The sequence below is a fragment of the Oryzias latipes genome, chromosome 20 (genome assembly GCF_002234675.1).
Source record: "Oryzias latipes chromosome 20, ASM223467v1".
NCBI lineage: Eukaryota > Metazoa > Chordata > Actinopteri > Beloniformes > Adrianichthyidae > Oryzias > Oryzias latipes.
The window spans coordinates 18,144,648-18,169,180 of record NC_019878.2 but is presented as its reverse complement, the minus strand read 5'-3'; the positions used below and the strand labels follow the sequence as shown (position 1 = coordinate 18,169,180).

Below are 24,533 nucleotides of genomic sequence, written 5' to 3'. Positions count from 1 at the left end.
AAACCAATTTTTTTTAAAGCTTTAATAAATGGATGTTAAAAGCACCTAAGTGCTGTTCAAATCTGTAACATCAGCTCCAAAGAATTTATTTTTTCAAAGTCGACACAAACCTCTTAGATAAAAACTGGCCTCACGCTGCTAATACAATGTGCTACTCATAGTTTACCCAGAGAGCCGAGCATAATCTGAGAATGTGAACCACAAAAGATAAGAATGAGTGTGAACTGATAGTAAAGAGACAAGAGAAAGAAAACTGTCAGATGGAAAAAAGTGGGAGCAGACAGAAACGCAGACAGGAACACGAAAAACGTGTCTCTTCCGCAGGAGAAGCAGCCAATTAGGAGCCTGAAAAGCTGGAGAGACTCCATGTGAAGCTGAAACTCGCCGTTTTCCTCCTTTTCCTCGCTCCTGTCCGCCTGTGGCTTTCTAATCACTCAGCCAATGCCTGCTCCTCTGCTCTATAGTTTGGCAAATGAAAGCAATTACTCGCAGGTTCTGGTTTCTTTTTAGCCCCAGTGTTTCTCCGCTGTAACAGACCACACTGCATTTCTCATTTTCCCCGCTGAGAGCTTGTTTGGAGTGGAAAATAAGAGCTTCTCCTCCTCTGCTCCCACATGATTCTTAGAAAATTAAATTCAATAAATAGTGTTTTATTTTCCAGATTGAAGCAAATCATATATTTATAAGTTGTTTTGCAAGAAAATGGAGGGGAGGCTGAACATTGCAGGCAAGGTTACACAAAACTGTTGTGTCCTTTGAAGCGATAGCACACCTGCTGCTCAATCTCAGGCTTTTTGTTGCATTTCAGATGAAAAAATTAACTTTTTGAAGACCAGAGAAGACTGCAGATCACTCGGAGAAAGATCAGGGCAGGTAAGGAAGTCATAAAGAAGCACAAAACCAAAAAGAAAAAGAGGAGACAAACTACAAACAAACAACATCTGAAGGCATGTGTCACCACTTTGCCTACAGTAAAGCGCTAAAATGATAGCAAACTAAAAATAGAAATGGCAGGGCAAGATTGGAAAATGTATTTGCTTAAACAAACAAATTTAACATACCCTAAACAGAAATGAATGGAAACAAGTAGAAGAGGAGAATACACAGTGGTGTTCAAACGCTTTTGCCCCCTTCATAATTTCTCCTTTCTTTACCTGATTAATTGACTTAATTGATTTACATTCATAGGACCCAACCAGATCCCATTAGAAAATTGTTTCAAAATGACAAACAGATTATATCAATACTGGAAAATTCGGAGTACCATCATTACAAACAACAAACATGATGTCAGTAAAAAAAATGTTCCGCTGATATGGAAAAACAACAGTTGGCTGAACTTAAGGAAACAATAAGAGAATGGATTTGCCATTAATTCTTGTTTACTTGTACACATATTTAATTTACACTTGACTATCTTGGAATGTAGGAAACCTCAGCTGCGCTGATCAGTGCCCAGGTATTTTTAGTCACACTGGTTGAATTTTTGGCTAAAGCTGTCCTGGATCGATTTTAGGTCAGTCAATCGGATCGTTCAAAATGAACCAAAAACGTAGGAATCATATCGCCAACCACAAATAATGATATGAATCGAATTGTTGTTGAAATGAATCGTTAAGACCCAAGATAAAAGTGTTTATTAGTCTTGGGAGAAAAATAATGGAGAATGGATGGAGAAAAACCATCTTTCCAAGATGGTGTAGCATGATCTCAAAAAGGCGGCTTCATGCTTTTAAAACATCAACAATTTTGCAAAGAAAGGGCCAAAATTCATAGCTAGCTATGACACATTTCTGCATGTAAAAAATAAGAAAAAAAACTTTCACACCACTGATTATTCTTCTCTCTAAATTCTCACTTAAAAGGACTTTGTTTTAGTACATCAACTATGCTTCTAAAGTAAGAATAAATGACCTTTTAGGGAACCCAAACACAAAACAATGACCCCCAGGAGCAGCATGAACAAAATGTTCCCTCCATTCTTAATTATGTTCTATTTACACTCTGTTTCTGCCTTTTTTTAAAAAAAAGCTCCTATAGCCACAACAAGTTTTTAAGTTTCTTAGAAGATTGTCTCCATGCTTTTCCTCTATCAACCCAGCATGCACAGACACATCTATTAGATATCTAAATCATGGCTATGTTGATGTTTACAGCTATAGATATGCATTATGCATCCTATAGACATCGATTCATAGAGTCATCGTATTTGAGCTCTCTATCAGACGACTTTCTTACAGCTAATTGCGTCCCATCATGCTTTGTGCGCTGTAAACAAGTCACCATTTTTCTCAAGGAGGGTTAAAGTTTATTAAACGGGGTTGATTAAATGTGATAAAGTACATCTAAAATATTAATGGTCGTATTGTGTGCTTTAGAGGCCATCTTTCAAACTTTTGATAAAAATGTTAATGTAGGTAAATGTTTTAGATTGTAGTCTAGTCAAAAAACATCCCAAGATACAAGTCAAGTAGGTGTGTGGGAGACCTCTATATGCAATTGTCTTTCAGAACACTATTGGTAGACCTCTAATAGAGTAAAAAATAAATAGAACTCTATTAGAATAACAAATACCGCAGGTCCTTCATCCCAGCTGCCATCAGGCTGTTCAACCTCAGCCTAAGCAAATAGTTTTTATAGTTTACTTTTAGTTTTTTTATTCCACTGTACAAAAAATGCAAATACAGATGACTCTATATTCCTGCACATCTCTTTCCCTGTTTATTATTTCAGAACACTGTTATTTTTGTAAATATTCTTTCTAAAATGTATATTTTGTTAATTACTGTCTGTACATACTTGTGCCAAACCCCAATTCTACTGTGACAAGGAAATGTCCCATTCGTGGCATTAATAAACAAATCTAATTAAAATCTAATTAAATAGAGTTGTCTGAAAACCAGAACATTAATTTACGATCTCTGTAGTCTCAGTTTTTCCTCCCCAGGAAACCCAACTTCCCATAATCCCACTAAAACCCACACTGGAAAAAGCCAGGATGTCCTTATTTAGGCAGGCCAGGTCTACTTCTAATTAGTCAAATAACATAATCCAAAAACAACTGTCCCTTAAAGAGGACGTGGATGATGGTTCTGAGGAGGGTATATGTCTATTAGCTATCAAATAGACATCTTGTGCCCAGTTGGGATTCTCTTTTTAAAGATGGCAGCGAGGTTACAGATGTAACGTGGAGAGAAAACAAAAAAAATAAAACAAATATATACAAAGAGTTAAAGAGCCACTCCAATGAAAATAGTGTTTTCAACATGTTCTTGTAGCACTTTTATTATGATGGAGGACATGTATAAATAAAATTAATACTAAACCTGTGTTTCTGAATATTTTTTTATTCAAATTGGGGTCAAATCATGAGCAGACGAAAAAATACAGATTAAAAAAGCTTGTACGGTAGTTGTTACGTACAAACAATAATCGGCGAGCCACTGGCTCCCTGCTCTGCTCCATTCTGACGCATCCAGTTGTAGACAACTAGATCCATGTACGTTTGTTTTCAGCATTATCATAACTTAAAGACCACTTGAAAAGCTTTTAAAATAGATCAAAAGACGATGGGAGAGGGACTGTAAAGCTACATTTGACCAATTTGTTCTCCAGCTCATTGCTTTTTTCAGTCCCCACTCCCCTTAAAGCAAGTCTAAAACTTAAGGCTTCAGCTCAATGCAAAAGCTGAATTTTCCCTCTCTTTATGCCACTCTGGCATGTAACTGATTTCCTACCAAAGACACAAAATCCCAGGGATGGCAAATCAAAACAAAGAAGATCCGAACGACACAGTTACGGCTTGGACACAGGAGTTGAAAAAACAACGCAGAGGTTCCAACGTACCGTTTTTCTCTCTCATGCTCCAGCTTGACTCTTAAATCCTGTTGAGAGAAACAAGAACAACAGAGGGGAGTTATGGAAATGGAAAGTTGAAATGATTCATGTTCAGGCCTGGGATTTGATGAGCTCAAGCATAAGCGACAGAAACCAATATAAAACTACTCATTTCATTTTGATGTTTCTTCATTTTGAAGCTCAAAAACAACTTTATCCTACAAATTCACTCCAGGGATGACATGACACAACTTATGTCTTCTGTTCTAAGTCATTACCGAAGCGAGCAGGAATCTAGAGGAGCCTGTAAGTCTGCATGAGGTCACTGTGATAAACTGTCATCATATCAGTGATAGAGATTGGATGAAAAGTGGGGGGTTCAAGCCCAGCTCACAGAGGAAGGAGGCCATCCGAGCGGAAACTCTCTCTGCTCCTCTGTGTTTGTTTATGCCTCATCATAAACACTGCTGCTTTAAGAGGATTTGCCAATTATCATTCCACGGACAGGGAACAACTTCTGAGAGCGAACGGAGATGACTGAGGGGAATAAACGATCGGAGAACTAATATCAAACAAGAAAGATACGCTTTTTAAAAAATTAGTCGCTTTTAAACCGATCAAAGTCGGCACCAATACTGGAGTGTGGTTTCCAAACACCCTCATTTGACGATTGTGTTAGGATGAAAACAGCCTCTGCTAGTATTAGGTAAACTGCAGTTAGAATAAGCTGCTTTGTGTCTCATCAGAAGCAAAACCTTTCCCTGACTTTGACAGCACGAGTCCAAGAGGATTTTTATAAAGGAGCTGAGATGATCTGTGCAAACTGCAAAGGACATTAACAGTAAAAGGAGGCCGCTGTGAAAGCCTAAAATGAAGTTATTAACAATGAGGGTGATCGTAAAACTTTGGCATTTTCCTAAATCTGTGGACACTTTTTGACCTGTTTCAATGGTGCAGTTCAATTAAACCGCGCGGTTTTGAAACATATTTTTACAGTGGATAAATGGTCCAAATCTGATTGTTTTGGCACATTTTTTGATTTTCGCAAAATTAACGACAACATTTGTTTTTTTAAAGATAATTGTTTTTATTCCTTATAGAACTGTGCGTGAGACGACCCAAGGTTTTCTACAGCAGACGTAAAAACATTTGAGGGTAAAAACTAAATATCTCAGACACGACTCACAAAACATGAGTGATGATGAGCGAGTGAAAAGCAATTGTGCATTCAAACATGCATGATAACATGACACACAACCAAACTAGATGGCATTGAGGAGTTTCTCACTCTGTGGTAACTGTTTCCAGAGCAAAAGGGTCTAAAAATTGTCAAAATAATTGCAGCGAAGACGCAAAAACTTGCAAGGTGAGCAGAGATTTAGTTCTTAAATGTCTAAGCCAAGGCCTAAAAAACATTTCTGGATTTCCAACCTCGTAGGACGCAAACATTGCGTTAGTTTTTTTTTTTCCCACCATCTCTGCAAAAACCTCCCTTATGTTTACATTTTGCATGAAAGCATTGCGCCTCACACTGAAGAAATATGAACGTTTTCTTGTGACTTTACATTTTTAGATTTGCCCAAACACCATGACCCACACAGTACGGTGAGGTGGAGTTAAGACACTGAAGAACACTGACTAAAACACAAATATATCACTGTCTTTGTTTGAGCTTGAACTCAGCTGAGGGTATACTATAACATTATTTGGGTGTAGGATCTGCAGTAAACTGTACTGTTTAACTAATATTTACATTTCAACCAGATTATTTCATAAAAAAAGAGGTCTAATTGTCAGAATTTGGCTGCACCCGCACAAAAAAAGTTTGTTGAAAGGCTTTAGAAAAGAAGATTATTGATATCATTTACCATCAGGCAAACTAATAGGTTAGCACAACCTATTAGTTAGCTTGAGTCTTAAGTCAAATCTGCAGAGAAACAAGGCAAACGTAGTGCATTCTCTATTTATCTTGTAGTTTCTCCAAATCACTGGTGAGAAATGGTTAACCCACTTAAACTGCAGCACAGATGACTCATTTGGAATTTTCCTGTTTGCCAGTCTGGACGTCTTATTATGGCAAATTACAAAGCAGACATGTCACACGAACTTAAAATGGATCCAGCATTCTTTGAGTTTACCAATGAGCCATTTCTGCAAATCAACACTTGAATCCTTTAAGAAGTATGTTTTAGTCACACATTGATTTCATTGACAGTTGGTGGAAAAGCAGTCTCAGGGTGGATCAAGCTGTTTGTACCTGCTTGTAGAGCAAACTCCTGATCTTGGGCTTGTGGCTGTTGTGCTGACTGTAGCAGCGGCCCAGAGCGGCCAGGTCCTTCATGATGGAGTTCAGCGCTTCCTCGTCATCTAAAAAAAAAAAAAAAAGATTGCACACATACTTGTTAAAAAGGGATTCCATTAAAATAAAATAAAAAATCTCAACCTGGGATTCATCTGTTTCCACAAAGACTTGAATTTCATCAGTTGGATGAATCACATTAGACAGTAGATTTGATGATGGTCCAATTGTATTTATTTTAATTATAAAAGTAAACAGTAATATTGAAAAGAATTATGGAAAAGATGTTTAACAGTGTGACAGTAAAACTGCTGAAAGTTTGCGTTCTGCATGCTAAATCTAAGGAACAGTTAGAGGAGGTGGAGGAGGTGCGTCTACTGCTTGGAGCTTGGTCATTAGGAATATCAATATTTAAGCTCACATTTCTGCAGAAAAACTTTAGGAATAAAGTTCAGAAGGGATAGCCTGCTTTTTTTTAAATAGAAATGTAAATAAAAGTGCCTGAAAGTGGCACTGACTTTTTAAATTTTTTTTTCAGATTGTCAGGTGTTCGTTTCAGGATTTCTTTAGTACACGGAGGAAGAGGAGATTCCAGAGCAGCATCCGTTTCCATTTTCACTCCTCTCCTGCCGCATTTGAACTCTCGCATGTAAAACAGCCAACGTGCATGACGCGCGTGTCCAAAATTATCATATCAAAAGGCCTTAATGGGCTCAATTATCTAAGTGCTTTGCTTACAATAAAAAGAAGAGGTCGTTGACCTCAGTCTGTGACGGGTTGATGGGAACATTTCCACGGACGTACTCTCAGAGTCCAGGCGAGGAGCGTGCAACACAAACAGCAGTCGCAGGAAAAACCGCATTCTTTAAATCAAACTTGATCCGTCTGAGTGAAAGACCACTGGGAATGTCTGGTTTGCTGCTGGAATGACCAGCAATGCACGGAAGAGAAAAAGGCTGTGTGAAGCCATTTGATCTTCTTCCTTCTGTTAGCTGGCAGCAGACCGGGTCACCGGGTTCTTCTCTGGGTGGCAGGGTACCCCATTTACAGGCACAAGTTTGCAGATGTGTCCTCATAACTGACATTCACAGGAAGTAAATGATGCTTTGAGACAGTCCAATAACAGTCTGATCCTCCTATTTCCAATATTTTCCAGTTTGCTTTACAAAGTAAAAAAAAAAAAAAACAAGGTTGCTCTAAAGTAGTCCGTTTCTGTTTCTACAGCCCCGGGGGAATGAAGAGGCTTTAAGGAATAACACCCCGACATGTGCAATAAATTGCAAACAGCAATGACTAATTCATGGTGCAAATCTTTCCTGTTGATTCTAAATGCTGGACATGCTGCAGAGACATTCCAGAGTCTCACTTACTTGGACCGCCTGCTTGTTTAAAGTGAGTCTAAGTTCATCTCGTTTAACACAGAAGATTCATGAGGGACACGCCGCACTGAGAAGTTGTTACCTACATCCCTGCCATGCGGTTTTTCCAGACAGACGCCCCTCTTTTCACACGTTTGTGGGAGGTCCTGAGAGTGAGAGGTGAGAATAGAGCCCGCTTCCTGTGGATTCTCCCCACTAATATTAATGTTAACAGTAAGACTAATACCATAGACTAATATTTTCTAAAAATTCAGATCATTAGATGGTTGAACTTCAATCTAAAGCCAAAAATAAAGAGATATTTACACAAGTAAACCAGTCACATCTGACCAGGTAAATATACCAACTAATCAGCTTTTTTTTTTACTTCCACTAACAATGCACCACCAAAATTACTTGTTCAACCTTTGCTAAACTCTTTGATTCTGCCTCTTTAAGAAGATATGAAATAAAGTATTGAAAAACACAAAGGGAACGTCAAAGAGATGGATGAGTTAAGCAAATGGCTTACTTTTGGCTCCAACGAAATGAAGTGAATTCAGTTGTCTTTTTTTTGTTGCTGTTGCGATATAGACGTTGCCATGATGGAGCCAGATGACATCAGTGGCCAGTGATTAGTAAGTAACACAATTATTTAAAATAAACTGACTTTTTCGTTTTGATATACCCAAATTGAATGTTAAAGTATGAAAATGTAAGTATTGAGTTTTTTTGATGAAAGCCTCCCATATAAATCATTCCAGAAAATTTGAGCCAAATTGACATCATGAAACAGATGCTTCTGGTTTCAATATCTTTTGTACATATTGTGCATAAATTACCCTGTATATCAAATCTCACATATAAAAATTCCTTACACGGATAAATTTGATGTTTTGGTTTCTTGGAGCCAGCAGGTCCTGCTTGGAATGCAAGGGGGAGGAGTCACTCAGTTCAGTTCTCATATATAGTCAATGGTTTGTACTGAACCCCCTTAAAGTCTGTTTTTTTTTTTTGGCTTCTTAACCATCATTTCTGCCTTAAATCAGTTTGAACCCTACAGTTACTGGAACATGCTAAATTGGGACAATCCAGGGGTGAGGATTATATTAGATTAAGGTTTTTCTCAAATTCAGTGATGTAAGAAAATAACGATAGTAAAGTTTATGATCTAGCTGAAACTGTTACCCAGTTTAATAATGTTTACAAACTTGTACCTGGACAGTCAAAAGCAGACTAATCCAATCAGTCATTGTTTAACATAATCCTTCTCAGCATTTATCAACACTCTAGTTTTCTGTAATTTACTTTTTTTTAACCCCCTGCATTTATTCCCAGCTATGAATCACTTGTGTTTTTGCTTTCGTGTAGATGCTAAATTTTTGGAGCCAAAGTGGTTTGATGCATGTTTGCATCAATAGGCACCAAGGGGTCAAAAGACGTGTCCAAGACAACTGCAAACTGAAACTTCATGTCTTTGCAAGAACATGAAAGTGGGATCACATATAAATTACATGGTCAGTTAGGTGAGAAAGAAACAAACCACTCTTTGCGTTTGTAAATTGTTTACATTCCGCAAACGTGACTGTATCGTCTTCTATTAAATTTCATTTGCCAACCTAATTCAAGAAAATATGTTTAAATTGGAAGAATACAGTTTATAACCCAATTTTCAAACATTTGACAGCCAACAGACATCATGATGCGACAGTTAAAACCGGACAACTATGACGCACATTTTTGCCCATTTTGAATACAAATCCAACAGTTCCTCCCAGACGAGTGTTCCTAAAACACGGTTGTCCTCTACGTCAGGCGTTTACCTTGACATGAAGCACATGAGCCGATCCATGAGCAGAATTCTGATTTGGATGAGCTAGATGCTCTGTCATCCTGCCTTCACTCACAAAGATACTAAACCACGTAAAGTGATAAGAAAAGTCCCAGCTGCATGTCTTCAAACACAATTATATCTAAAAACTGCAGAATTATTATCAAATTTTGGAACCATCACTACAATTATGTGACATCACTAGAAAAATGCATCACTTTGATCTTTACTGGTATTTTATTTTATATTTATTTTTTAATTATGACAATAATGTATTTGGTCAATCTGCATATTTACATAAGAGTGGAAGTCAAACCCCTTTGCTGTTGTTTTTTTTCTAAAACTACTTATTGAGTAGAGAAAACAGGAGACTGTTGCTATGAATGTTTTTATTTAACTTCAACTATGACTTTTGTGTGTTTTTTTGTGTTGTGTTACAGTTTGTTTAACATGTGGTGGGACTAAGGCAATAATGTGCGATTCAATAGAAAAATACGATCATCCAAATGGGTTTAATGCTAATCTAACGATTATGTCGTGGATGCTTTTTTTATTTTAAACTTAAACTTTGGAATAGAAATTATTTAAATTTAAGGGAGTTTGTATTGTGGAGCTGCTGAAATAATAATAATAATAAAAAATTGGAGTTTCTACCTACAAATTTCAATTAAATAAAAAAATATTAAATTTTTTAAGACATTATTTTTGTAATAATGAACCACATCATTATTGATGTAACTTAAAGGTGGAACTTTTATATTTAAAAGTTTGAATTTAGAAAAGAAATTGACCCAAAAAGCTGCTTCTTTTCCTGACAAAGACAGTTAAAAAAATTTGTGTTAGATGTTTTAGTTTTGCACTTTCAAATGAACTTGAACACATCCAGCCTTGGTAAACTGAGGAGCTGTTTTTAAATCACAAACATCACGTCACTGAAAGGTGGCATCATGTTACGTCTTTGCTGCGCAGCTTTTTCATCAAATAGTTGTCATGTTTCCATTTATGAATTTTTATACAAGTTGGGCCACTTCCTTATTTTTTTTTTTTACATGCAAAACGACACAGTGTGTTTTGTGTGAAAGTTACACACTGTGAAGTGACACTGGGTTGAGTTTTAATACTTGTTGTCAGCAGAGGTGGATGTGTAACTGTCCTTAGAAGGGAGTCTTTATAAAAGTAAAAATAAAAAACAAGAAGAAAAAAAGAAGGAAGGAAGTGAATCACTGTCACCATTCTGAACGCAGAGCCGGAGAAACCACTTTATTTCTGCAAATCGAGAAACGTAAAGGATTTTTGATTCGTTTAAGATCCAGACTCTCTTTTTCCAACAATGACATTGTGGTTAGATCATAAAATACAAGTGGACATTGATTCTTTTAAACATATTTTTAAAGGAAGGGTGCAACTACTTATGGTCTTCCTTCATTTCATAAACCTGCATCAACCTAAATATTTTTATTTTTTGTCTGTGACTCATTTCTGGTATAAAAAGCAAATGAAATCATAATTGTATCCAAACGGGACATCCCCAAAGTTCAACAGCTAAGAAATGTCTTAATTGGAACTAGAAAAAATCTATTTATTCCGCATCAAAACCCCCAAACGTCCTTGATGATCGTCACCTTGTGTGTTTCCTGTCTAGAGGATGTGTTTCAGCCACGCTACGAGCTCAGAACACTCACATTCAAGGATACAAAACAAACAGAAGCTCCACATCAAGTGGCTGCACTGTAGTCTATGGCAGACGGAGGTGTGTGGGGGGGGGGGGGGTTGCTGGTGAAAGGGGCAGTGTGGGAATCGCGTGGTGCTGCACAGAGCAGGTCTCCAAAATAAGATATTACATCACTTAAGGTCTGTGCTGCCCAGCTGAGGCTTCGCCACCCACGCGGTGGCGAACGGCCAGCGCTGGTGTGCCACCGCCAGACGCAACCGAGCAGAAGGACCTCTAAAAGATCAGGGTTTCCACATCTATAGGATCAACACTTTGTGTTATTGCAACAAGTTCTAAGACCTGTAACTAGTTTAGCCTTGTGGAGAATATGGAGAAATGTGACAGCAAAAAAAAAAGAAAGAAAAAAAAGGAGGGGGGGATTCCAGGAAGCTCACAGAAAAGCATGATTGCAAGTCGTTGCATCATGGGTCTGCTGCTTGCCCCCCCCTTTCTTGCTTTAAACTATTGCTCACTTTGTTGGCCGGTAGTTGAGAGCAAAAGCCAGAGGATACATTGAACCATTCCAGGATAAATGACTTTGGCTGCAGCTTTCAAGCCTTTCGAGGCGAGTGAGAGCGAGCGAGCGAGGCAGGCTGAACGAAGACATTGAGGGGATTTCCTGACGCTGAGAGGGACACATCATGCCAAAGGCATCCAGCAGAAGGAGCAGCTAGAGCCAAACGTGCCGTTCAGCAGGAACGGGCCCCGGTCTGTGACACATGCAAACACAGCAGGCGACACAAACCCTAAATGCAGGCTCCTGCAAGGGCCGGTGTTTGCTGAAAGGGGGACACACCTCGTTCTGCTTGTAATGGAAGCATAATACTAAAACCATTCATGTGAATCTTTCACTGTGCCTGTGGTGAAATGCGAGGCAGATGTGAGCCGAGTTGTGCAATTAATGTTTGCATATGGGTTGTGCTCAAAGCCTCGTCAGTCAGTGTTTCCATTTAATATCTGAATGCTGGGACATTCCTTCTCCTGGCACTGAACTACACGACTCACATGGGAAAGTTTGCAGATTTATGGAAAAGCTGAACAGAATTGCTTTGGTTATATAAAAAAGAAAAGTGTCTTATAGCTTGTTTCTGTCACAAATTTTGCATAAGCTAACCTTAAGGTCCCATACTCATAAGCTATTTTCAAAGCAATCACAGTGGTTATTTTTAGCCACTTGGACATAGTTTCTGCAGAGCGCCAATAGTAAATCCGCCTCAGAGTTCTGGGTGGGACCGTTGGCACTAAGCAATCCTGCCCCCCTTTCCCTCTCTGTTACTGAAAGCTTTCTGTTTGCACACGCTACCTTACAGCCCCTCACACCCCCAACCAAACATTACAGGTGCAACAAAACGACAAGCAACATTTATTTATCTGCTCCACTCGAATAAATGAATACTTAGGAATACAATTTAAAGGTCCTATATCATGCAAAATCATTTTTTTATATTGTTAATTCCTAACAAAAAGAAGAAACACCATCTCTGACTATTCCTCTAAAAACCTGCGCTCTGAACACCATCCCCTACCAATACATGAAAACAAGCAGATCCTCAAGAGCTGATGTAGACCAGGGAGAACAGCCCCTTCCAGGAAGAGTCTGCACTGTCAGCAACACCGCCCCCTGGCTAACACACACACCCACTTTCTCCACGGAGCTGGCGGTAATCGGTTAAATGCTTTCCCTTTATATGCATACAATGTATATCCATTTTTGTTAAAGTTCAGGTGTTGTTTGTTTTTTCGGCCTCGTGCAGACATTCTGCCGAGGCCAACTCTGGGTTCAGAGATCCAGTCGTCTTACTTCTGGGTAGGAAAATAACTCATACTTAATTAAAAAAATTGTTTGTTTTTTATGTGTCAAAGCTAATATATTATCATACACATAGCTATTGTTAACAATAAAAGTCTTAAGAACAACATGGTATAGGGCCTTTAAAGCTTAATTTTCTGCATATATGTTCTCTACACAACGAGAAAAATACCACCTTAAAAACACCAAAAACATACTTTTCACCGGATCTTTAAAGCACTGGCTCATGCTTTGCCAGTTTTTCTTTTTAAATCAACACATTTTGGTCAGCAGAAGTTTTTCTACCTTGTGTGTTTCTGTGCTGTCCGGGTCCATTTTGGAGACCGTCATCTGCGGTTGGAATAAAGAGAAACAGAGTTCTGGATCAGCACTTTGTTCTATTTGCAAAGCATGTCAAAAGATCCGGATCTGAAACCTTCAGGTCCGTCCACATGTGCATGTAGTGTGGAGGAAAATATAATTTGACAGCTTGTGCATGGAGAACAAACTGTGTATGCGTCTGTGGCTTTTCTGACTGTTAAACTTGTTCACAGGAAATAACATGGAAAAAAAAAAGTTTTAAAGCGTCTAATTCATCATAACAAGGGAAATCTGATGCACGCTTGAAAAATATTTATTTTCACCAACAACACACCACATTTAACGTTTTGTTCTATGGTTTAGTGCAAGAGGAAGTGTGACATGTTTTGCTAAAGAGCACCCTGCTTTCTAATGCTACTCACCCATGTTTACTGTCATCATCAGGAAGTGGGCCTGCTGAACTCGAGCACAAAGCTCAACTTCTCTCTGAACAGCAAAGCTTCACCCTGAGAGCAAAGAAGAAGAAGAAAAAAAACAGGTTTTCAACATCCCAGATTGTGCCATTTTCCTTTAGCGAATACACAAAAACACGGAAAAACAGGACACAGGTGGCTGCGTTAACACAAAGCGCTTTATACACCCCCCCCCCATTTGTGTTGCAAGTTTAATTTTTTTTTTTCCGTAACTTGTTCTGTCTTGAGATTGACGTGTCCTTTCTCTGAAACATAAGCGACTGCTTGGAAAGCATTTTGAAGCCGGGAAAACATCGGTGAGGGAATTTCTCGCATTTGTTGACGGATAGACGCCACAAGTCTGCAGGATGGGAGTTTAAATTGTCTTTTTCACAAGAAAAGTTGTCTAAAGGTCTAACAAAAAGGATCAGAAAAGCCTCAAAACAAATTACTTACAACTATTAATTCATTTTAAACTATTCAATTGTTTTAAATAAAGCTAAAAAATTTTAAAGTACTGCTTATGGCAAATGTTAAGCTTCTCAAAATCCATGCCTGAGGTTGTCAAGTAGTTTGCATACTATAGGGAAGGGATTGCTGTACAGTAAATGCAAAAAGAAAAAGAAAGATCTCTTCATACTTCTAAAATGTCCTATTTGTTTGCTTCAATGACATAATTTCCCACCCAAATACTGGGGGAAAGATTTGTATTTGGGTAGAGTAATGAAAAAGTAAAGAAGAGGAACTGCAGAAACAGAGGCAGCACTGTGTTGCAATGCAGCCGCAACGACTCATTTTACTCCCAGCATTCTCCGCTTCAATTAAAGGCCCTTATATGTCTCTATGCGTGTCGATGAAACACCATACAAAGGTTTGATCTGAAGATATGAAGTCACAGATAAAAGGGGCAAAAATCGGACGGATTGAAAGCTGCAGTGGATCCTTTCGGCAATGCAACCACTGCGTGTCCTGCAGAAAAGCATTGGGGAGATTTCACAGATAATAAATTCAAATGTGTAACTTGCAGTACAAAGTTATTTAGTTGTTATAGATTGGTGGTCTTTCAATTATGTATTATGTTTTTAACCAAAACAAAAAGGTTTCTGGTTTATAAGAAATTCTCCGCCATTGGCATGGAGCAAGTCCACCCCCACTTCCTATCACCCATCTGTTTACACTCTCTCCAGCGTCTTTTCTATGTCACAACTATCTTTTTCAAACCTTTTTCATGACAATTTGAATAAATAAAAATCCAGAAATGCTATTTAAATCTCTATTTTCTTTATACATGTCCTTCATCAGGAGAAAAAGGCCACAAGAACACATTAAAAAAACACCAAACACCTGATCTTCACACTTTCAGCTGTGTTGTTGCTTTCATGAATTATTACTAAACAAGAGCGACACAGCTTCTGCAGTGACATCCATGTCAGCTCTGCAGCGAAAGGCTTCAGTTCTGCAGCTATGACAGTATTTCATGTTTCACTTTGCGGTGAAGAAAACCACGCGGAACCCTGATGAATTGCGTCGTCTCATTCAAAGTCAAAGCAGAGCAGAGACAAAGAGAAATGACACAAAGTAAAGCCTTATCTGCAAAAGATCTATTAAAGAGACAGAAGAAATGAGCAAAAAAAAAGCTAATATAATAATAAAAAAAACACCAACAATCTAGAAAATTAAAACATTTTACAACAAGAGCAACATTTTATAGATTAGAACAAAAAACTGAAAGTAAAACTTAATCTAAGAAGGAATCGAGATTTTCTTTAAAAATCATGACAAACTAAAAACTTTACTAAAAAAGCTAACTACATTACAAAAACACAACACACACAAACAACCACATTTTTAAAATACAAATATAAGTCGGTTTTGCCTCTGTGAAATGCTTTTTATCAAAATGAATCTTGCATTTTTGAAATGTATGTAAAAAAACAAACAAGTCATAACAAAAACAGAAAAGTAAATATATACCCCATTTAACTGTTAAGGACAGAAAGAAGCCATATTTCTTCTAGTTTCCAAAAAGTCCACATCAATATTTTCCCTGAACCTTTTATGGTTCAATCCGTTTCCAGACACTCAAACACTTCCTGTCTTTGGCTCAACCTGAAATCATTTCATGAAAGCAATAAAAGATGGCTGCTTATGCAATTTACAGCCTGAGGGGCAGAGTCGAAAGGTACCAAAGGAGCTGCAAACGCAAACATCCCACGCACGCCAATCCCAAGGGATGGTCATTTAGAGAGGGAAAAAAAGGCAAAAATAAATCAAAACGATTGAAAATCTGATGAAGGGCAGCATCCTCAGACTGAAGGGATCTGCAACACCGCAGCTCTGCCTCCATGATGCTGCTGACCACACATGAGGGACATGGCGAACTGCGACAAGACAGGTGGTTTCCAACGCCACGCTGTCCGGTCTGTTGCCGCACATGCGCGCACCAACAGGGGGGAGTCTGCAGCGTGCCAGAGAATCACCAGATGGCCCGTGTGGTTCAGCCGCGTGATACCAGCCTCCCTGATGGCCAGCCTGACTCTCCACGCACGTCTTGGCAGGAGGACAACATGGCAGCCCCGTTTGTTGAAGATCAAATGCTAAAGCGCCAGCCGCTCTTGTTGATCAGCAGCCACACGTTCTCAGTAGGAAGAGCGCTTTATAAAAAAAGAAAAAAAAAGGCCATAAACCTGACGCACGTCCAGAAGGGCTTCAAAAATTGTGGAGCACCTTTTTGTCTGCTGAATAAAAGAGTCAACCTAGCTAATGTTTAACCAGCAGAGCCATCTTCACCTGTCACATTGTGAATTACAGGGCAAAAGTTGATTGGAAAAAAACCCCATTTCTATGGGATAAGCTTTCAAAAGTACTGACAAAACAACACGTTTTTTTCTGGCTTAAAGAGAATTGCAGTTCTGTTTCTGCTCTGCAGCTGCCGGAGCAGCATGATCTCATTCCTGACGTCACTCGAGGACTCCCAGAGAAGTCATAGTTTCAGAGGTTAAATATGTTGTTGGGGTTCGTGGGGTTTAAACTGCCTGCACACAAAAAAACAGTCAAAACTGAAGACTCACAGAGGAGCGGCCCCACATGGAGCGTGGGCAATGGAAGATGAGGGGAGGATCAGATAAAGCTGCTTCCCTGTTTGCCTGATTTTCATCAAAGCCCAGGGTGAAATTGGTCCTGACAGACTTTTTGTCCGGCTGCATTAGCAGGAGAACCTGCTTATTATCTATTAGAAAAATGGCTCAAACTGCACGAGTGGCTTCAGCCAGTGACGGAAGAGGTTTGGCATTTTGAAACATTATTTTCGCTCAGTTTTTTGTTAAGTAAAAGGTTGAAAAAAAGGAGACTATCCTCAATTCTTTACAGGATATTTAAATAATATAAAATATCCTGAAATCCATTAACTTTATGACAGTTTTTTTTACTTTTATAGACTTAATCTGATGAGTTTTCACTCAAAACAAAGACGTAGCTAATGTAGGTCATCGTTACAGGAAGTGGCAAAAGGTCTGAAATATAACGTTTTCTTTGAAGAGTCTGCTGAGTTCAGGCAGATACTATGCTGAACTCAACCAAAAAAAAAAACTAGGGAAAACTAATTGTTCTCGTGTCATTCTGATGTAAATGAAGATGGACTGAACTAAATGGGAGGAAGTACTGCAATAAGAGGACATGATGTAAGCATCATGAAATAGAAAAACAAAGCATCAATTAAAGTAATCAAGAAAAAGTAAAAAGAAAAAAAAGCCAAAATTTCAATTGTATATTGATATTTCTAGACTAGAGGACATAATGGATTGGCAATACTGCTCCAAATATGTATGTATGTATATACAGATAAAAACTAGATGAAAGATGAAACTTTTTTACTTTTTGCTAAAAAGTGTTGATTTCCTTGAGATCAATACTAGTGCCGCATCTTTAGGAAGAAGGTCAGCTGATATTTGATTCTCATTTTCAGTCAACATTCTTTTGTCCCTCTATTAAACATGGTTGTTCATGCCATTTGAGTTCTTTAAAGTATTAGCGTAACTAACTTTCATTAAGCCCAGAAGGATAGATCATTCTTCTGCAAGAACTGAGCTCTACTTAAAGATGCTCCTTCCTCCTGAAGAACCAATTACGTCCAGAGTTTAGAAATGAAATGTGCCAAAAGGGAAATCAGCCAATCTTACATTAAGATAACCATAAAGAAGCACATAGAAGTGATTAAAGATACTGAAGTCTTGAAAGACCCACTCCTAAAATGGTGTTACTAATGGGTTCTTGTGTTGTTTTCTGATGATGAAGGACATATATAAAGAAAATTAAGCTTAAAATTGTATTTCTGAGTATCCCTTCGGTCAAATGGTTGTGAAAATGGAGCAGACAAACAAAATGTGCCATTTAAAAAGTACTTTTTTGTGAGGTGAAAAATAGTCTGGTTGAGTCAAGCTCCAATCTCTTGTCAATAGGGAAGGAAGGAGGGGCGGGGCTCTGCAGAACTCTGAAAGGCCACTCTGCAGAAACTATGTCCTAGAAAACAACACAGTTTTTTAACATTTTGGCTGAAAACAGCATAATTAATTAAAAGACCACTTGGAACGCTCTTACAATAGATCAAGAGATGATTGGGATGTGGGACTTTAAGGTAACAAAATGTAAACATCTAAAGAAGAAATGTTTTCTGTTGGTCGGCGTTAAGTCAACCTTGGTGTCATAAGATAAGGTAGCCCGTCTGTGTCGCACCTCAGACAGGAATTAGAGGCCAAAGAGTGAGCCGTGGCTATTTAGGTGACTTAGTCTTTTTAAAAAGGTCATTGTTGGTGGGGTGTCCTGTCCGCTGAACGTTTGCCAAGTGTGTGCTGTGACCGCTCCATGTGAGTCAGAGGAGTTATGCGGACGGATTCCGGGAAGCAGGACAATGTGACAGGTCCTATTGCTCACAGACCAGCCTGCAGAACACGTTGGTTCTATGGAAGCAGAACCACCAGTGGACCGTGGTGGAACACAGGACAGGCATTTCTCATGTAGAACGACGACAACAGAGGTCATCAGCCTGTCATCAGGCAGGTTCTGGAGATGATGGCAACTTTTTTAGAAGACAAATTTGGCCAACGAAGTTTGAATTGTTCATTTTATAGCATGAACAATAAACCTAAGTTGTTCTAAAATGGGCTGCACGATGTGAGGAAAACACGCAATGTGCGATATTAGCGATCAATATTTGCAATGATGATCTAACTTGCGAGACATGAACAAATAGCAAAACAACCAAATCCATTATTTCCATTTCACTGCAACAGTTTAATTTAAACGTCAACATAACTTAAATTAAACTCCAAATGACCCTCGTTTACATAGGAGGCAAGCATCTGACATAAAAGAGATCCTAAATAAAAAAAATAAAAGACCTCCATCCGATTGGTCAACAACGCGTCCGTCCGATTGGTCAAATGCATAAATGGATTTGTTTGATTCTTTAAAGACTTCAAGCTGTTTTACCACATTTAAGGTAACGATGTATTGCAATTTTCACATTTTTGCGATATGGGTATTGCACAGCTTGATATTTCGATAACGATACATTTGCGATTTATTATGCAGGCTTGTCCTGCAGGGCTTTAACGTTTTGTTTCATAGATCTGTTTTGTAAGTCTTGATGAAAAACACATGCCATCTTAGATGACTCCACCCTTACATTGACGTGTTCTCCCTACCATGACAAAGGTGGATAAAAGTAGAAAGATTTCATGTAATCCATGGACACCAGTGAAGATCACAAATCATTGAAGAAAAAAGGTTCAGCGCACTGTCTAGTGGGTCTAGATGACCCAACCCCAATGTTAGAGTGCCTAGGATAGCACAAGGGTTAAACGTGTCCTTGTAGCATTTTTTTCCCCATGATGGAGGACATACATCATTTTACAACTACATTACTGAGTATTCCTTATGGAAATCAGACTTTGATGACAAAATACCATTTTAAAAAAAGCCTGTAGTTTTTACCCGAAGTCTACAACAGACAGGGCACAAGCCTTTCGCTCCACTACATTCTGATGCATCTACTTGCAGACAAATAGATCCAGTTATGCACAGTTCATAGTGAAACAAGTGAACGATGTAAAAAGAAAAGACGCACAGAGGTACGTGACGTATTCAGAGGACATCACATCTGCAATAAATACTTTTGCTACAAAAAATTGGAAAAGTCAACACAATAGAAAGTCGTCACCTGACCTGTTCCTTAAGTGAGCCACAGAATAATTTACCCTCAGCAAATAATGTCTGACGTCACCCATTTTTTAGGTAAAAAAAAGTGTAAAGTTGGACGTGTATGTAGATCTATACAGTTTTTAATAATGTGCATTACTATACAGATGTTTAAGCTCTAACCAAATTTTTAAAAATCATATGTAAACAAAACACCTCCACATTGTCTTGGGGGGAAAAACCTTTTAGAAACCAGGCTGTATTTATTTTTAGTATAAAATTGTCTGAAACCTTCCTCTAGTGGTCTGTTAAGGTAACTGCAACTGTTACTTCCTGATGTGTGTCATATTTTGGTAAGAAATGCGTGGCTTTAAAAGCTAACCAGAAAGGAGAAATCTCATCTCTTACTGGTTTGAAATGTGGCTTCTAGACTAGAGCAATTGCTTAACGAAGCGTGTTCTTTTTTAACTTTTAGCTGCTCTGGTATCACAAACATCAGCCGTGTTGGAGGAGATCCGGTTTCACCCGAGCTCCTAAAAGTTGGCATTAAGAGAGTCTCGTGAATTATTCAGGATTCAACCAACATGTTTTGAAAACAATGATGTTCCAGAGCAGAAAATAAAGGAGTCGATGGATCTGGATGGATATACATATTTCTTTTTTTTAGTGTTAGCTCGAACAAATTCACCCATCTGAGACCATCAAAAATGCAACATCAGATACAAATAATCACGTTGAAAAGGATTATATGAATATATTTGTAGTAATAAGTCTCGTTAGTTGCTATTTTTAATCAAAATATTTTATAATAGCTATTGTTATGAAGTGATTAGTCGTTCCAAGTGTGTTTTATTAGCCAAAGGCAGCTGAAACGCAGTCAATGTACTTCAATGGGCTCTACAGAACCACTGTGGTTTTCCAGAGTCTGAAGCTTTTAAAGTAAAGACTCTGGATGAGTGATTGAAGCTTCATTTAGATTCCGTTGCAAAATGAAATCCTGTAGATATGGATGAAAATCTGCCCGGTGACAGATCCCACACGCCTGCCTGCATGTTTTGCTTCCGGCCGTCCTTGCAGCTCCCAGCGCCGCTGATGGCATTGTCCTTTGGGTCAGACAGAGCATGCAGACAAAGCTCAATCGGGACAACTTCCTCTGGGTTTCTGGAGCGGTCAGGGGCTGGACCTTGCTGCACATTCAAAGATAAAGGAAGGTGACCCAGACAGACTTCAGGGAGCCCCTCAGCCCTTTCATTCTTGTTGTGTGTTTTTTAAATGCATTTATTGTGTTAACAGGACATGAACAATGCTAAGTATCTAAAGAACCATTAAAGGTTCAAACAAGGATTTTTACCAAACTAACAAATCCTCTCATTAATAGATGCTGCAGGACAACCAGACACACATTAAGGAACAAGAACCAGAAACTATTAAAGAGCCACTACAATGAAAAAGAAGTTTCTAACATGTTCTTGTAACCTTTTTCTTACAATGAAAGACATATTTAAAGAAAATGAACATTAAAACTGCGTTTCTGAATATTTCTTTTTAATAACATTGTGAATCAGAAGCAGATGAGAAAAATGCAGTTGGAAAAGCTCAATTTCATAATTTTCATGCATCCAATTGCAGTCAAATAGAACCATGTGCATCTTTTTTTTTCCTAATTCAAGTTTTTATCTGTCTCAAAACTTTACGGCTGGATAGCTGCAATATTGCTCGCCATCATTGCTGCACCGTTAATGTTAGACTGGGGTTGTGAAGGGGCTGTAAACTAGTGGGAGAGAGTGTGTAGACAAAGGGATGATGGGAAATGAGCGCAGGCTTACTCCCTGCTAAAAGTCCCGCCCACAACTCCGAGGCAAATTTCTAATGAACTCCTGCGTCTCTGCAGAAACTATGTCCTAAAAGACGACACAGTTTTTTCATGATTTTGGCTAAAACCACATAATACTAATTAAAAAAGCAGTAAAAAAACTATTCTAAAATAGATGACTGGAGTGGGACATTTTAAGGAACCAGAAGCAGGTGATTCAAACGGGTTTATTAGAAATGTGGCTAGGCTCCGCCCATTTCTCTCTCTTTAGCTAATATGGGGACGCTCTTATGATCAGTCAAATTGATTATTGTAACGCCCTGCTTGCTGGTCTTCAAACAAATAAAATCAAGAACCTTCAGATCAGGAGATTCACATCACCCCGATTTTAAGACCCCATGCATTGCTTCCCGTCTGCTTCAGGATTGAGTTTTGGATTCTCTTTTGTCGTTAATGTAAAATATGAAGCCTCGCAGACCCTGAGACCCTCCGGCACTGGTTTACTAACTATTCCAACTGTGAAAACTTACAGAGAGGCATCTTTGTGGAACAGTCTGCCAGACGATCAGGGAGCTTTAAAGAAAAAAAGGCTCAAGACTCATCTTTTTAACCTTGCTTTTATCTAATTTTAGTATTTTTATTCTGTCTTTATCTGTTTTGCCATGTCTTCTGATTTTTATTAGGCCTGCACAATAAATCGCAAATGTATCGTTATCGCGATATCAAGATGTGCAATATGCATATCGCAAAAGACAGCGAAAATTGCAATAAATGGTTACATTAAATGTGCTAAAACAATCTTATGGCAGCTTGATGTATTTAACGTATCAAATAAATCCATTTATGCATTTGACCAATCAGACGGAAGCCTTCACGTTGTTGACCAATCGGATGGAGGTCTCTTATGTTAGATGATCGCCTCCTATGTAGAAGAAGGTTAACTCTTATTTAAATTCATCTGTAGCAGTGAAATGGAAATGATGTTTTGCTATTTTTTCATGTATCGCAACTTATATCGCCATCGAAATAGTGATCACTGACATCGCAAATTGTGAGTTTCCCTCATATTGTGCAGCCCTAATTATTAATAATTCATTTTAATCTTCTCTCTCTGCTGTTCAGTTGCAGCGGCTGTAGCTGGAGACCGTCATCGCCGCCTGGCTGCGGTGTCGCCGGGGTCCCGCCTATGATGCTGCACCTGGCTGACTATACAGCTGCCCCCCATGAGGAGGTGGTCCCGACTATTAGCTTTTCCACCAACCAACATTTTCCGAGCTCAGCCTATTTCCCCAATGTTTATCTTCTCCACCAGTGAAGGGGGTGTGTGGCTCTACTTTGACACTTTTGTGCTTAGCTTTATAATGTTTGTTTTAGAGCACAGCACTTTGTTACATTACAGTATAAAGAACGACTGTTTTGAAATAACTTACATAAAAATATCATCTCAGGACTTCTTTTGGACGTTCTCTTAGAAATCTAAGGCTACAGTCGCCCAATTTAAAACTCATAAAACACTATTTAGAAAGCTATTAAGCAATTAGTTGGACTATAAATAACCATAAAACCACTTATATTATAGCACAGCATAGATTAACACAAACTTTTCTGCTTTCTTTGAATCTATAGATTAAAAAAAAGAACTGTAAGAATTATAGAAAGTTTGCTTTCTTTTCCCCCCCTTACTATGATAAAAACCAAACAGACATGATCCTCATTCCTGTTATCAGCTCAGTCTTTGTTCGGCCCAGGAACACTTTCCACTCGACTCTGTGGGAGTTTCTGAGCCTGAAAGCTCAACACGCTCATGCACCAGCTGACTCCTCTATGTTCCCACATTCACTTCTTCAAATGATCATGTGTGGAACACATCTGTGGACACGTCCTTCACATGTTTCAGCGCCTCGTGACACGAAAAGACCTAAACAATCAGGGTGGTGACATTTCAAATCACTTTGCATGGTCAGTTCTACAGATCTCTTCTGGGTTTTATTATGAAAAGCATGTGAAAAAACACATCACTTGATTGATTTCTCAGAGAGGATTCCCAGCATATTTTTTCACCTCTTGACTGAAGCAGAACAGAAATGTTGATTTCTGGCTTGTCCACTTTCTACTTCACCATGGAAACAGTTGCAGTAAAATCTGGAAGCTGTCCAAGTAAGTTTCCAGCCTCAAGAAGGCCTGGGCAACAACAAGGCTGCTGTCAAAACACACTTTTCTGACTAATTAAATAAAGGAGGAAATGAAGTCAAATGTGAGTGACATCATCAATAATCTGACTGCAGGGCAGAGGAGAGCCTTACCTTGGTGTCTCACTGAGTCCATATTCCTCCAAGATCTGACAAGTTCAGGTGGATTGTGGCTTTAATTTACAGCAGATGAGCGGTGGAAAAATCTCAGAACAACATGCAGAGCAAATCCTTCCAAAAAAGAGTGAGTTGCAATCCGGAAACTGCGCTCAGGAAACATGAAGACGCTGGACTTTGGCGGAGGGAGGGTCCCTGCTGTTAAAGCTGCATATTCCGCGGCTGGAGGTCGAGAAAAAAACAAAAACAAAATCAAGGCGATGAGGAGCGGAGGAAAGTTTGTCCAGCCCACGCTGCGCTCCGTCTCAACACACTGAGGAACCGAGGAGGTGAGTTGTCCTCGGAGCTGCGCCTCTGACGTCACAGGCAACGTGAGCTTCAGGAAGTGATGACGCGAAACCTAGGCAGCGAGGGTCGAACTGCGGGAAATGCTGCCCTCTTGTGGACATATAAGGAACATACAGGTGACAAAACGGGGGGTTTTGTGACAAATTGTAAATCTTATTGGAATTATACACTTAAACATCAACAAGTCAATATTTCTTTAAGAGTTTGCATGTATTTTAATACTTCTTTGGATTTTTTTTGTTTCGTATTATTTATTTATTTCATTGTCTTGGT

The 24,533-nt window shown here is 38.8% G+C and overlaps 1 protein-coding gene across 1 annotated transcript in view; it reads right to left on the bottom strand.

Moving 5' to 3' along the window:
- Positions 1-24,289, bottom strand: part of LOC101156127 (mitogen-activated protein kinase kinase kinase 3) — a 39,691-nt gene extending 15,402 nt beyond the window's left edge. Inside the window, exons 1-5 of the mRNA XM_004081282.4 lie at positions 23,910-24,289; positions 13,569-13,652; positions 13,132-13,176; positions 6,095-6,204; positions 3,847-3,884 (exon numbers count right to left, since the gene is read on the bottom strand). Of these exons, the coding sequence (XP_004081330.2) occupies positions 3,847-3,884; positions 6,095-6,204; positions 13,132-13,176; positions 13,569-13,587 (212 nt within the window). The 5' untranslated portion in view covers positions 13,588-13,652; positions 23,910-24,289. The remainder of the gene's footprint in view (positions 1-3,846; positions 3,885-6,094; positions 6,205-13,131; positions 13,177-13,568; positions 13,653-23,909) is intronic.
- Positions 24,290-24,533: the final 244 nt, after the last annotated feature.